Consider the following 13710-nt stretch of genomic DNA (forward strand, 5'->3'; position numbering starts at 1 on the left):
TAAGATTTTCCATTCTTTTGGAAGGAAAATGAGGAAGCCATTTTTGTAAATATACCAATGCCAAATCCAATGAATAGGGATTAATATTTAATAATACGTAGTTCGTACCCTTTCGAATTTGTAATCTTTTGTAGCACAAATAGCAACGTAATGGGTTGAGAAACTGAGATTTTGTCTGTGACCTGGAGGCACAGTGGGTAAAAAACTTAAGTTTTCCCGAAGAGACTACATCTTGGTTAAATTTTGTTTTCATCTGTAAACAATAGGAGATTCATCTCACTTCATGACAAAAATGAAAATTTACAGCCATAGGTGAAAAAAAGCTGACAGAAACGTGTCACATTTTGATACGTTTCACACAGAAAAACATAGTGAATATATTCTACTAACATTCAACTTTGACTATTATACCTACGTATATGTTTCTTTCGGCGACTCGTTAGAATTAAAAAATTACATACTAACACAAAATAAAGTTACAAATGTTTATAAATTCTTTATTGTACTTAAATTTACCTGGGAATTCTTACAAACAGAAATATTATTTACGCTTTTCTTTCAGTATTCAAGGAACGGTTTCTTTTCCTCAAATTGCACTTGACATTTCCAAATAATTTTATGATATTCACAAATATAATAATAACTTAATGACATAACAGTAATTTCTTAATTGTTCATTAGGTATACCCGCCACCTAGTTAGAAACCTTATTTTCTTCCGAAATATTTTAAAACAGTTTCCCTTTAACTGTATTAATGTTATGTTTTAGTGTCCCGCTACAGCGTCACTACAGGTTAATTATAGTTTTATTTGATTATTATTTTTCAGCTTCGTGTTTGTGTAAAAGATGTTATGTTGTTTAATATTGTTTGTCGTACGCGCAAATAAATCATTCAGTTTCACCCATATTCTATCTGCAGATAAAATCCCATAGGATAATACGTGTGGCTCAAGAATAAAACTCGACAGAAAATTTTAAATTTTTGTAACTGAATTGAAAGAAAAGAAATATGAAATAATACAAAAATACACTGAGAAATATCTGTTATCCGGACAGTGGTATATTGTACAAATATACGGAATCCATAAGTTTACAACAGAAATCTGTACGTAGCATACGTTATCCATATAGTTCATACGTACTGTCTTTTCACCCACTTAGATCTTACATCATGCCGTTGCAGATGTCTGACATCTAACAATCTTCCGTATATTCCACAAGTATACGTATGTTACATATACCATCTCTATATGTATAATATACGTCCATCTTTATGTGAAATTCTGACCGCCTATATATATATATATATATATATATATATATATATATATATATATATATATATATATATATATCTGTTTCATACGGGGTACGTATAAGCAGTGTTCGAAGTGGAAAAAGAAAGCAGAGGCGGTATGTTTTATTATGATTTTGACTCAACATACCAGCTATTTAAATATTGTCTTGATCACTGAAAAACCAGAGACGGTATGTCCTTATTACTGGAAAACCAGAAGCGGTATGGCATACCACAGCATACCGTCTCACTTCGACCACTGCGTATAGGTGTAACACTTATACGGAAAATATTATAAAATATTCGTTTTCAGTTATACATTTGATCTGCAGGATATTGTTACCTATAGTTGTACGTCAAGTCCAAAAACTACAAATTTTAGTTTTTACGTACGTCACATATGTTTCTCTCCCTCTCTCTCTCTCTCTCTCTCTCTCTCTGTGTGTGTGTGTGTGTGTCTGTGTGTGTAGATACTTGATATTAAATATTAAGGGTTATAGCCAGAATTTTTCATAATTCCTCCAATTCGAAGTTACTCTCATATAAAGTAGTTTAATAGGCTGAAATTATAGATCAAGAAGATCTGAAACATTGTCGGGTAACTGTACATAATTATAAGCTTGTACATTATTCTGTTATATTTTGTGGCTTATCAAAAATGAAAATGATTGCCCAGTAAGAAAATCGACCGGTTCTGGGGGAATTATTTGCCACTAAAAGCCATTAACCAAATTCACATCATGTACGAGATATAATTATTTGGTCCGTCAAAATCTACACTTAAGTGGAAAATTCAAACTGTGCAGAACAGTATGATGCTCCAAATACACCATTAACATTCTTGCATATGAGTATCAAGACAGTGCTCTTTAACTGCATAGTTAACCTATATGACTGTTACTCCAGATTTGCATCTTTGGTAGTCAGCATAATGAGTAAAGTTCATTATTCCCTTTTTGCATCTTCTGTATGATACACACGTGTATGCTCTTCTCGAAAGCTCATAGTTGGTAACCATTTGGAACTAATGTAAAACTGTCTTTGCTATTATAAGCACCAGCATTACTAACTAAGTAACATAATGGAATAGCCTAATACTTACCTGAGCCATCTTCTTTCACTCGCGCGTCAACCAGTGGTATCTAGAACAGGGGAAAATGGTGTAAAATAGATAATGAAAAAAAGGTACAAAGCTCGCAATCAAACGAAAAAGTCGTTTATGTGTAAATTAAAATATGATAATTCTATTGCATGCGTTGTATTTATTTATAAGTGAATAATAATGAATTAAAGGTAATATATATACTAAAGCGGTAAAAATTGTAGCGGGTAAGAATTTAGGATACTTACCTGATTTCGACTAACAACGTTGTTGATGTGTTAACCCTCGATCAGTCACCTGAAAGAAGGAAGCAAAGGATTAGTAAACAAAACACTAAAATTATAACCTAATCTAAGTACTCTATGCTTCACCTAACACACTAACTTAGATGCTACCTAACTTAGCTACCACGTGATACTCAACGCTGTCTGTATTATTCATACGAGCTACCTGGACTAGCAAATTACACAAATACAGTTGTTTGCTACTTATCTTATGACGGTGCAATCCGGTAGATGAAGTTATGTTGTAATTGTTTCCTACAAATTCTACTCCAACGTATGGAGATCTCTGAAAAATGGATTGAAGAGCAAAGGAAAGGGCAAACGTAGTAATGTATTCAAAAATTAGGGATAAGCTCATCTACTAGCTCAATGGACTTATTAGCTGTGTTAAGTAAACTAGAATAAAAACATTCAGACAAGACAACTATGTTGCGTAATTCTGTTCTAAAACAGAAAGAAATCTAAAGTTTATATAATGTTAGCGATCAATTTATTATCATGAAATATATTTATTATTTTTATTAATATAATTAGAGTTAAAATTTGATATTGTATTAATAAAAATATTAACATTTATTTGACCAATAACTACATGGCCGAGGGCAAAGGTGTGTACATGCATCCCAGTTTGCTTGGAGGCGAGATAGTGGTGGGAAACGGCCTATACTGTGAAGGTTGTGCACTCTCCAACTGCACTCCTTGGTCGTGGTTCTGAGCTCAGGTCTCGTCCTTGATAACCTCGACGGCACAACACACACACATACGAAACTTAAGCGAAAATTACATGTTTATTTTCATTATTTATTATTCATACTTTTGTCTTTAGATCTGCCCAAGATTTACCATGAAAATCTAAGTGTTGATTTTATTAATGCACTACTAACATTATTTTGTTGTTAACATTTTCAATTCTAAGCAATAATAGAGCCGGCAGTAATTTATTATAGCAACAAGATAGAGCTCGAATCTAGCTTGGATCTTACGTACATGTGAGCTGTGTACAAAACTTGTGGCTTGCACCTAAAATAAAAGTATTTTCCCCTTATATTTAGCATGGAAATTGTGGAGGTCTTCTACGTTGGAAAGATATTTCAAACTGCACAGTACCCCCCCCCCAAAAAAAAAAAGAAAGAAAGAACCTACTATAAATGGTTTTCAAACAGTTCCTAATTGTTGTTTCTCGTATCTACCTACTCCATATGATTAAAAATAATTTATTTGTAGCAGTTTTCACCAATAAAATTAATAATAAGCAGTTTTTTGTATTTTTTTCCACATTATGTTGTAATTGTTCTGTCATGTAAGTTAATTATTACAGCAGTTTTCTAGTAATTCCACCCAACAACAGCAATAAACGTTATCAAATCGAATATTTAAAGATGGATTTACAAAAAAAAAAAAAAATAGATATGGCTACCATGTGATATGCATTTACCTGATATTCATATTTTAAGAGCTTCCTTGTGGCTGTGCGATATCCTTCACTCTCACTCTATATGATTAAACTCACTTAAACTCACTCAATATTAACCACCTCAGACTCGCATCACCTACTACTTCTTACTTCTTATCTTTTCTACGTAACTGAAGTCACAGTTTTCAAAATAATAATAATAATAATAATTAAAAAACTGACTAACCATATCTCTTTCAAAAAGCTTTGCAATCTTGCAGTTGAAATTAATAAAATGAAATAAATGTTGATTTTTCTATTGGTCAATTAAGATCTTTATTTAGAGTCAAAGAATTAGAATTTTCTACATGCGTTTGCCAGAATATCTCCTTAACCGAAATATTAGTCATATAATTTTACTGATTTCTTCTCTCCAAGTCCAAGTAAGTGTATCTAGCTTTTTCTAAATTAATTTGCATTATACAGTAAACTCTCGACTAGCAGCGAAATTGACTGGCGCGGCAACGGCTGATAATCCGCAAAATGACCGAAGAAAGGACACAAATCAATACGAACATGCTTTTGAACTTTTTAAAAAAAAAATTAACACATACAATTATGACTTAATACACATTAGTTTTCTGTCCTTACGAATTTGCTTGTTTGATTGATTACTAAGAAAAACAGGAAAGGAAGACCGCAGATAATCCGCAAAGCGGATAGTCCATCCGTGGATAATCTAGAGTTCGCTGTATATAAATGTTAACATTACTTAAAAATAAAATGCAATTATATTAACATTTTTTATATAACAAAATTTAATTTTCACGAATGAAGAAACATTTGTTAATAGATTTACGGGGTCTAGGGTTCGATTCCCAGTTGCAGAACCATGATATTTGAACGTGTTACAGTGGTTCGGAATCCATTTTCAACTCTGTAAGTCCTCGATTCTGAAGGAAGGAACTCCATACTGGAACCAACCAAAATATAAATATCAGATGTGAAAAAGAAATCAGTAAAATGAAATCATTAAAATTCCAGCTCATCTCAAAAGAAAGCATAAAAATAATTTTCTATTAAATAACTAGCAGCGTTCACCCCGCTTCGCTGCGGTCACCCCGGAACGCAATAAACTTTGTTACTTAGATAATTTTTACTTTTTCGCTTTCAAGTGATATGATAAAAACCATAGAAGATTGCAGTAAATGTTAACATTATATCGCCTGTCATTTATGTTAACCCGCCCCGCTTCGCTGCGGTCACCCCGGAAGTTTTCGCTTTCAAGTGATATGATAAAAACCATAGTATATTGCAGTAAATGTTAACATTATATCGCCTGTCATTTATGTTAACCCGCCGAGTTACACGGTCATGCGGGTTGCATATAAATACGTTTATTTTTACCTATGATGAACTAACAAAGGATTTGTACGTTATGGACACTTGAATGGTCAATTATCTCAAGACACTGGTAATTAAAAATTAAAGTGATATGATAAAAACCATCTAGGGTCCAAATCCTAATAACCCCCCAAAAATAAAAGAAATTGGTTCAGCCGTATTAGCGTGATGAGGTAACAAAGGATTTGTGCGTTCTCTTTTATATATATAGATATTTATTTAAATTTTAAATAAATGGAATGAAAAAATGGAGAGATGCGCAGACATTCAACAGCGTTAAGACGAGCGCCAATCACTAATAGATGGCAGCATTTTTTATAAATAATATATTTCTAAATAAAGTGTTCGGATTAAGACACAGAAAAAATGAAGATTTTATGATTTTTAAGGGGGAAACGCAAGATACGAGGGTGACTCCCCCCCCCCCAAAAAACGGAATCGTACTCCTGCGCATCGTGTACTTGTAGTACGAGGTTGCGCCGCTAGAGTGGTATTGGAGGACTTTTCCTAAGTCAGTATGCTAAGTGGTATCAACTGGCAACGACTTTGTGTGTCTGTAGTGCACTCGTGATACGAAGAAATGGCAGATTCTTACAAATTACGACGTTGATATTTTTTTTTTATTTTATTTATTTATTTATTTATTTATTTATTTTTTTTTTTTTTTTTAAGAACGCAACAGCAACTTTTGTGAAGATGCAACAAGCTTACAAAGCTTCAGTAAAATATAAGTGTGCGAATGGTTTACTCGGTTTGAAAGGAATGGAATGTTCATTGAAGATCAACCCCGTTCGGGTTGTTCTTCAAGTGCTCGAACCTAGGACAACATTGCCAAAATCCGTAATCTTATCAGAGAAGATCGAAGTAGAACAATTGACCAACTCGAGAGGTTATCCTGGAGCTCTACTCAGCCCATCTTGCACGATGATTTGGGAATGCGATGATTGGCTGCAAAGTTTGCAGCCCAGACTTCCTATCGAAGAGCAAAAGGATCATCACGTAAATGCCTGTCGTGCAATGATGGGCGCAATTACAGACGATCTAGAGTTTTCCAACAAAATAATCACAGGGGACGAGTCATGGTGCTATGGGTACGAATCCAGAAAGTAAACAACAACAGGCATCAAAGAAGCCGAATTTACAAGGTAGTTCCAACAATCGAATGAACGTTTGGAGAAGTGCATTAGTACTAATGGAGAGTACTTTGAGGGCGATTAAAGTTGTATTTGAAACAAAGTTGTATTTAAAAAAATACAATAAAGCTTATGCTTTTTCTCAAGAAATTTCCATTATTTTTGGTTCCCTCTTCGTGATATTCAGAATTCACATATAACAAACATACAATGATTTTACATAGTAACGTAGAATAATTTAAAATAGGATGAAAGTGAAGTATTTTTATTAAAATTAATTTGGAACACATAAAACAAAAACAGTTTATTACAATTCCCAGTGGGAGCTCGTATGGTTCATATCACATGTTAATCTGTAGGTTTACATCTCTATAGCCTCGTTGCTGAAAGGGACGCTAAACTCAAGTCCAACAAACAAAGTATAATACAACGAATTTTTGTTGCCTTTTTTTGTTATATTTTAATGAAAACATTGCACCTCTTAACAGTTCGTCTTTTTTCTATACATTCAAAAAAAAACTTTGCCCGACATATCGGAATTCAAAACCATTTTAAGTTCGCTTTTATTAGTTCACAGTGGCCTATGTTCCTGATATCAGTATATCACTATCGATAGAAGCCGTGATATGATCGAGACTGCGTTGACAGACAAAGGCTAAGTTGCCAAATATCAATTTTCTTAAAAATAAATTTGGGGTATCGGTTACATAGGACATAAAAAGAAATCTATTGCATTATCTGTCTGAATACTAAGTTACTTCGTTGGGTTGCGTAATGAACATTGTGTGAGAGAACAATTCCTCTATTTTTTTTAAAAAAAAAAAGTCACACTAATATATAAAAACATTTTTAAAATGTTCAGGAGTATCACACTGAGAAAAATCCGTTATCCGGAAAGCGGTATATTATACAAATATACGGAATCATTATGTTTACTACAGAAATCTGCACGGAGCATACATTATCCATATGCTGCATTCGCACTGCCATTGGATGTTACATTATGCCGTTGCAGGATGTCTGACATCTATCAGTCTTCCGTACATTACATATGTATACGTATGTTACATACGCCAGCTATATGTTACATACGTCAATCTGTATGTGAGATCCTGACAACCTATATACAGTTCTTTCGTTCGTACAGAAAGTACGTTTATTCAGAACCCTAACACGGAAAGTACGTATATAATATACTTTTTAAGTTATATGTTTGCTGTACGTTAAGTCCAAGAGCTACAGGATTTACACATCTAACGTGTTTTTACGTACACCACATGCGCTTTATTTTCTCAGTGTATTCCTTTTATTTATTAAAATAACGAAAGAACCCGTTTTACTTGGAAAAGAGTGCCAGTAAAACATAAGATCTGGCAACCCTTGTTTGGATTATCATTGGAGAAAGTTTCTGAATTCATCTGTTGAATTAGACTGAATTATTGCAAATATTACAGCTACCTGAAAAATATCGTACATGAGTAAGATAAGAAAACAATGTTACCTTCTATTTTGAGATTGGCACTCCTTTACACAAATTTTTAAAATTAAAAAAAAAAAAAACTTCTGTGGTCGGGTGAAGTAGATATCATTCTAAACATTTAAGATGTATTAGATGACAAAAGATATAGAAGACAGGATTCCGCGGCAATTAGGTGCTCTACTTCAAAGTATCATCATATTATAAGCAAACACAATTGAGGTTCTTAGTCTGTCACACGAACGCAGACCACAAAATTACTTCCCTATTGTGTTTTGAAGAGTCGAGTGGTTACAAGACCTCATGAAGTCTAACATACCAACGGAGGGGGAGGGGTGTGTGTGAAAACCTCTCTCGTCCTCTACACCGTTAGCCCTTTTACAGCTTGAGGAAAGGTCAGGGCGTATCCGCAGAAACCCGTGTACAAGGTTTTTAGTGCATCATATAGAGGGAAACAAAGGATACGAAGCGTTTTCCCGTATATAAACCCCTTCAATTGACCTCTTCCGCTAGCGAAGGTACATTGTTTTGGTAGGTCAACCACATATCGTCATGCAAGAACAGGCTTCTTCTTTGGTCTAATTACTTGCAACATTCATGGACCTTTCTAAGACAAAGCACGACGATATAATGCTTGCAAACACTTTATATAGAGATGTTGTTTTGTTAAATATTCAACAGAGCCCTTCACTCATGCAGAAACCATCGGCTTACGCTGATCTGCCGAAAGCTTTTCCTGTTTAGAGCTGCAGCCAGAACAAGAGGGAAGACGAGATAGATACACTCTTGAGGTCAAGTATAAGAAGAGAAAAATATGCAACCAGTACAACTCGTAAATTAATAATAACTGCTTGTTACGGTAAAGATAATTTTAGTTCTAGTTTTAGGATTGCTACAACAATATTCAAAATATTTTGAATACATGAGTGAATACGACCAGTTGCGTATTTACAATTTTGTTTCGGAAGGGGCGCTTTGCTAACTTTACTCCTAAAAATGTGAAAATTCTGCAAGATATTTCATTTACTTTAAAATAGCATAAAAATTTCGGGGGGAACTTAAGCCCAGAAGCCCCCTTAAATACGCCACTGGTGACGACATATCCTAATACCTCAAACTTATGTAATCTAGCTGAGTAGAAGCTTTGAGTGTATAATTTAGCAAAATGTGTAATTTCTTAGGATTGCTTACAATACAAGAGATGAGATTCTCTCGTCATGATGTCATAAAAGTAATGTTGTTGCCCTACAGTATTTTAAGGTTGAGGAATCAAATCATAAGGATATAAAATACAAAATCTTAAATTAAATTTAATTGAGCTAATTGCTCGCCTTAGTCCTTAGTTATTAGTGTATTGCATCTATCATCTTTTGTTAGCTTCCACCCAACTCCTAATCAATCATTTCTGATGTTTTGTGTTATTTTGCTTTAGTTAGCAGCTATTACATCCTGCATCTCGATTTATATATACATTTAACTCAGCTTTTAAAAATTATAGCTGTCTACATCCTACATAATATAATTTATTAGTTTTATAATTATTTTAAATTCTAGCTTTTGAAGCATATAAAGCAAATTCCCTTAGATTTACGGCCCACCATAATCCATTATATTAATATTTCACTACCGGACAGTCTGCAGACTTCCTCACTCTTGTTGTGCTTCTGGTGTACAAGGTTCTTTGTTCGATTCCGATGGGACAGCACAGATTGCACTACACTTCCGGGTTCGATTCTACTTTAAACTTTTAAGTCTTGTCCTGTATAATCTGGCTGATGGCCAAGGGATGTATACACAAATGAATAAATTAATCAATCAAAGTCTCTGTAAAAACTGAGCTATTGAAGTAAAAAAAAAAAGAAAGAAAACAATTAAAAGGCAGTGGAAAGCAGAGTATCGTATTCTTAATAAATTCTCATCATGAAGCTTTGAAAGAGAAAGGTAAGGTGTTTTAGCATTTGGCAGAAATACTCGTTAGAGTATATCATATCATCGAGGTGTAATAAGTATTAGTCGGAAGAAGCAAAGATACTAAAAGCAGCAAAACTTTTTTTGTTTTGTTTTTGTTCAATACACCACACACAAAAAAGCTCCCTAAAATAAGTTTCCAGGAGTACGCGTGCTATAAAAATATATTCAACTTTTGTATCCAGTTCTCGTATATAATGTTATGTTACATATTGTCGAGGACAATAAGAAGTCTGTACTTTCCCTACGCCCTAGGCAACCACCATCACACTTGAACTATGCAGGATTGCATATATACGACACTATGTTCATGGATAACTTTATACACAAAAGAGTCCTGATCCTGACATTGACTGATTGATCAACGTCTACGCCTCACTGCTTAAGCTAGAAACTTGAAATTTGGACAGTACATACGATTTGTGATGCCAGGTGACACTAAGGAAGGACTTATTTCTTTTTTAATTCGAGGTGGAAATGAGGGAAATGGGGTGGCATTTATTGTATGATATCCATATCTTAGGTTCCCTTAAGATTAGATAAATGAAACCCATAGGAAAACGACCATTAGGAAGACCTAGGCGCAGATGGGAGGATAATATTAAGATGGATCTCGCAGAGATAGGAATACAAAGTAGAAACTGGATCCAATTAGCTAAGAATAGAAGTCAGTGGAGAGCTTTTGTGAACGCGGCATTGAACCTCCAGGTTCCATAGGCCATAGAGTTAGTTAGTTAGTTAGTTAGATAAATGAAATTTGATATTTAAACTTTTTATTTTAAATATTTTTTTATTCTCGCGTTAGCGTCCGTCGGTTATGATCTGAGGCTAAAGGAGACGATAATGCTGAAAATGAACTAAGTAGAGGGAAACGGAAGAATTCAGAGAAAACCCACGCACAATGTAAATTTTAACCACCAAGTTCACTTGATGAGCTGGGATTGAACCAGGGACCCCACCCACCACAGAGAGCGCTCTATCGCATTTTAAAATTTAGGAAAGTTAACTGATTAATCGCACATTTTCCACTAACGTTTTCCTAATTTTCCTGATTTTTACTCTTTTTTCCATTTTCTACTTAACATGACATTGACACGAATACTGAAATATTGAGGATTGTTAAAATTTCGAGCTCTCTCGTTGCTATGTGGATAGTACGAGTGCTTTTGGAGTGGGAGACACAGGTTCGATTTCCGGTGGGAGCTCATGTGGTTCGGATACCACATTAAACTGTAAGTCCACGTCTCATAGAACCTCTCTCCCGAACGAGATGCTAAACTCTAACTCAATGTAATCCAACTTAAAATTCCAACTAAGTTCTTCCACCGGAAATCGAAACCGGGATCCATTAAGCTACTGTTGTCTTTTTAAAATAATTAAATCCCAGAAGCGCGTAGCAACTACGAATGTGTCCAATAAGAGTGATCAATAAGCAAACATATCAATACCACCTTTATCTCTACGTCCACTTTGTGATATTGATGTCTGATACTTATCCAGAAGCAGGCTTATAGAATGAAAATTATCATTCTTCTTGTTCCAAGCAGGTGCAACATTTGGGAAGGGGACGAGGCAATTTTCCCCTGAGTTTGAGACACACATACTTTCGAATAAGTTGCGCGGTAATATACTAATAAAAAAGTGAAACTCTTATGTCAATAGACAATCTGATTCCTCCCCCTCCCTTGGCTAAAACCAAAATGATGCTACCGGTTCTAATCCGTTTAATACTGACACCGCAAGAATAATGCGATTTACTTAATATTTGTTCGTCAATATCGTTATTATATTCATGCTAAAAAAAATAGTCTGGAATGAAAAATTTTGGAATCATTTTTATTTTTTTTTTTAAATATATTTGTTGCATGAAATGTTTATAGTATTTAAGTATTTGTAGTATTGAATGATTAACTGAAAGGGAACTAAAACAGGTGTGTATCCAGTTTGGAACAAGAGACAGAATAAAATGGAATTATGAAGAAAAAATACAAGAAAAACTAAATTTATGATAATATCAACAAAGAAAAAGGGAAAAAATGTAACGACATAAGTGACAGAAAACAAAAACCTTTGAGACCAGAAGTAGCTTTATATGTTTAGGCATTACATTAAATAATTGAAAAAGAATGAGTGACAAACCACAAGAAAAGATACAAGCTGAAAAAAAGACATATTATTGTAATATGCAGCTGCTGAAGAGCAAACTAATAAGTAAGTCTACAAAAATTAAAATGTAAGAATATAAAACAATAATAAGGCCTATAATAACGTGTGGTGTAGAAGGATGGACCATAACCAAACGAAATGAGAATACGTTCTGAATATTTTAAAGAGAAAACATAATATGATCTATGGACCCGTGAAAATAGCTAGCGATGAATGGAGGACTACTAGATGATATACTGAAGAATCAGGATATAGCAAAATTTATTGAGACTCAGAAGTTAAGGTGATTCGGTCGTGTGGAGATAATTATGAATGACAGACTGTCGAAAAACAAGTAAAAAAAATAATGCATGAAAGAATGTATAGGGGTACAAGAAGAGGAAGCCCAAATTATTGTGGATTGATGGTGGAAAGAAGGACCTGGAGCGAATGAAGATTAAACGGATGTACTAACCGGATTGAAGAAACGAAATGAATGTAAGCAAGTAGTTGAGAAGGTCAAAGTTCATATAGTGCTGTAGCTCCCTGTGGTAAAAAAAAAAAAAAAATCAAATGTTGGTCCGAAAAGCTTCACTAAATCTTCTTCCAATAGTTTGGGTAGAATTGAATTATTTTTGTGTGGGTTTTCTAAAAATATAGGCCTATCAAGTTTTCGAAAATATGGACGCTACGCATATTCTTTCTTATTTCTTTCACAAGTTCCTGAGCCTGTATGTTAAAAAGTATCATTCTCTCACTTGTCTGGTAGAATTGAGGGAAAATTGTGGAAAAGTTCGTGTTACGATTTCTAATATTGTGATTTGAAGACGAGACTTCTAGGTTGCAAAGGGCAAACTCTAACCACTCATATATGTTTGGTCAAAACAAAAGTTCAATAGGGAGTCAAATATTAATACTACCGTCTCTTACCTTGAAATTTGACCTCAAATTGAATCTTCATAGAAGCACTGCATTGTCTGATATTGTACAGTGAACACCACATTTCCTTATTTTTAAAGAGTTGTCTATGGTGCTCTGCAAAAAAGTATGTAAATGTTAATATTTTTGTTGGAAATTTTCAACAAACGAGTTTCTGGTTAAATTTCCTGTTTTTTTTTTTTTTTTTTTAATATATGAAATACCTCAAACTAACATAAACCCAATGAATTTCTTTATATTATGTGGTTACCATAAAGTTTACAATATGGGACGTTATATGACAAGGTTTATATTTCCTATAGTAATAAATATGGTTGTCAGCTGTAAATTTTATGGAATATTTTTTGGCAGCAATAATAGTCTATATAAAATCAGCTCGCTGAGTTCGTCTGTGAAAGGACGAAGTGACGCAACTTGATAATTCGTGATTTGAGCTATGAGCACCATCAATTTTTACTTAATGTATTCTATCAGACAATACACACACACACACACACACTATATATATATATATATATATATATATATATATATATATATATATATATATATATATATATATATATA

The 13710-nt window shown here is 33.8% G+C and overlaps 1 protein-coding gene and 1 long non-coding RNA gene across 9 annotated transcripts in view; one reads left to right on the top strand and one right to left on the bottom strand.

Moving 5' to 3' along the window:
- The window catches only part of LOC145694937 (uncharacterized), a 391240-nt gene that overhangs the window by 176083 nt on the left and 201447 nt on the right, over window positions 1-13710 (bottom strand). For all 8 annotated transcript variants that reach the window (XR_014133075.1, XM_081771718.1, XM_081771721.1 and 5 more), the window contains 3 exons: window positions 13135-13239; window positions 2649-2697; window positions 2401-2440 (listed from right to left, as the gene is read on the bottom strand). Coding sequence is in view for 7 of the 8 variants with exons in the window: in XM_081771718.1 (XP_081627844.1) it covers window positions 2690-2697; window positions 13135-13239 (113 nt within the window). In the remaining variant the exon portion in view is untranslated. The remainder of the gene's footprint in view (window positions 1-2400; window positions 2441-2648; window positions 2698-13134; window positions 13240-13710) is intronic.
- Window positions 1-13710, top strand: part of LOC145694939 (uncharacterized) — a 337759-nt gene that overhangs the window by 9047 nt on the left and 315002 nt on the right. The gene's annotated exons all lie outside the window — the stretch shown is intronic.

Source organism: Thermobia domestica, chromosome 9, assembly GCF_964235325.1.
Source record: "Thermobia domestica chromosome 9, izTheDome1.hap1.1, whole genome shotgun sequence".
In the NCBI taxonomy this organism is placed as follows: Eukaryota; Metazoa; Arthropoda; class Insecta; order Zygentoma; family Lepismatidae; genus Thermobia; species Thermobia domestica.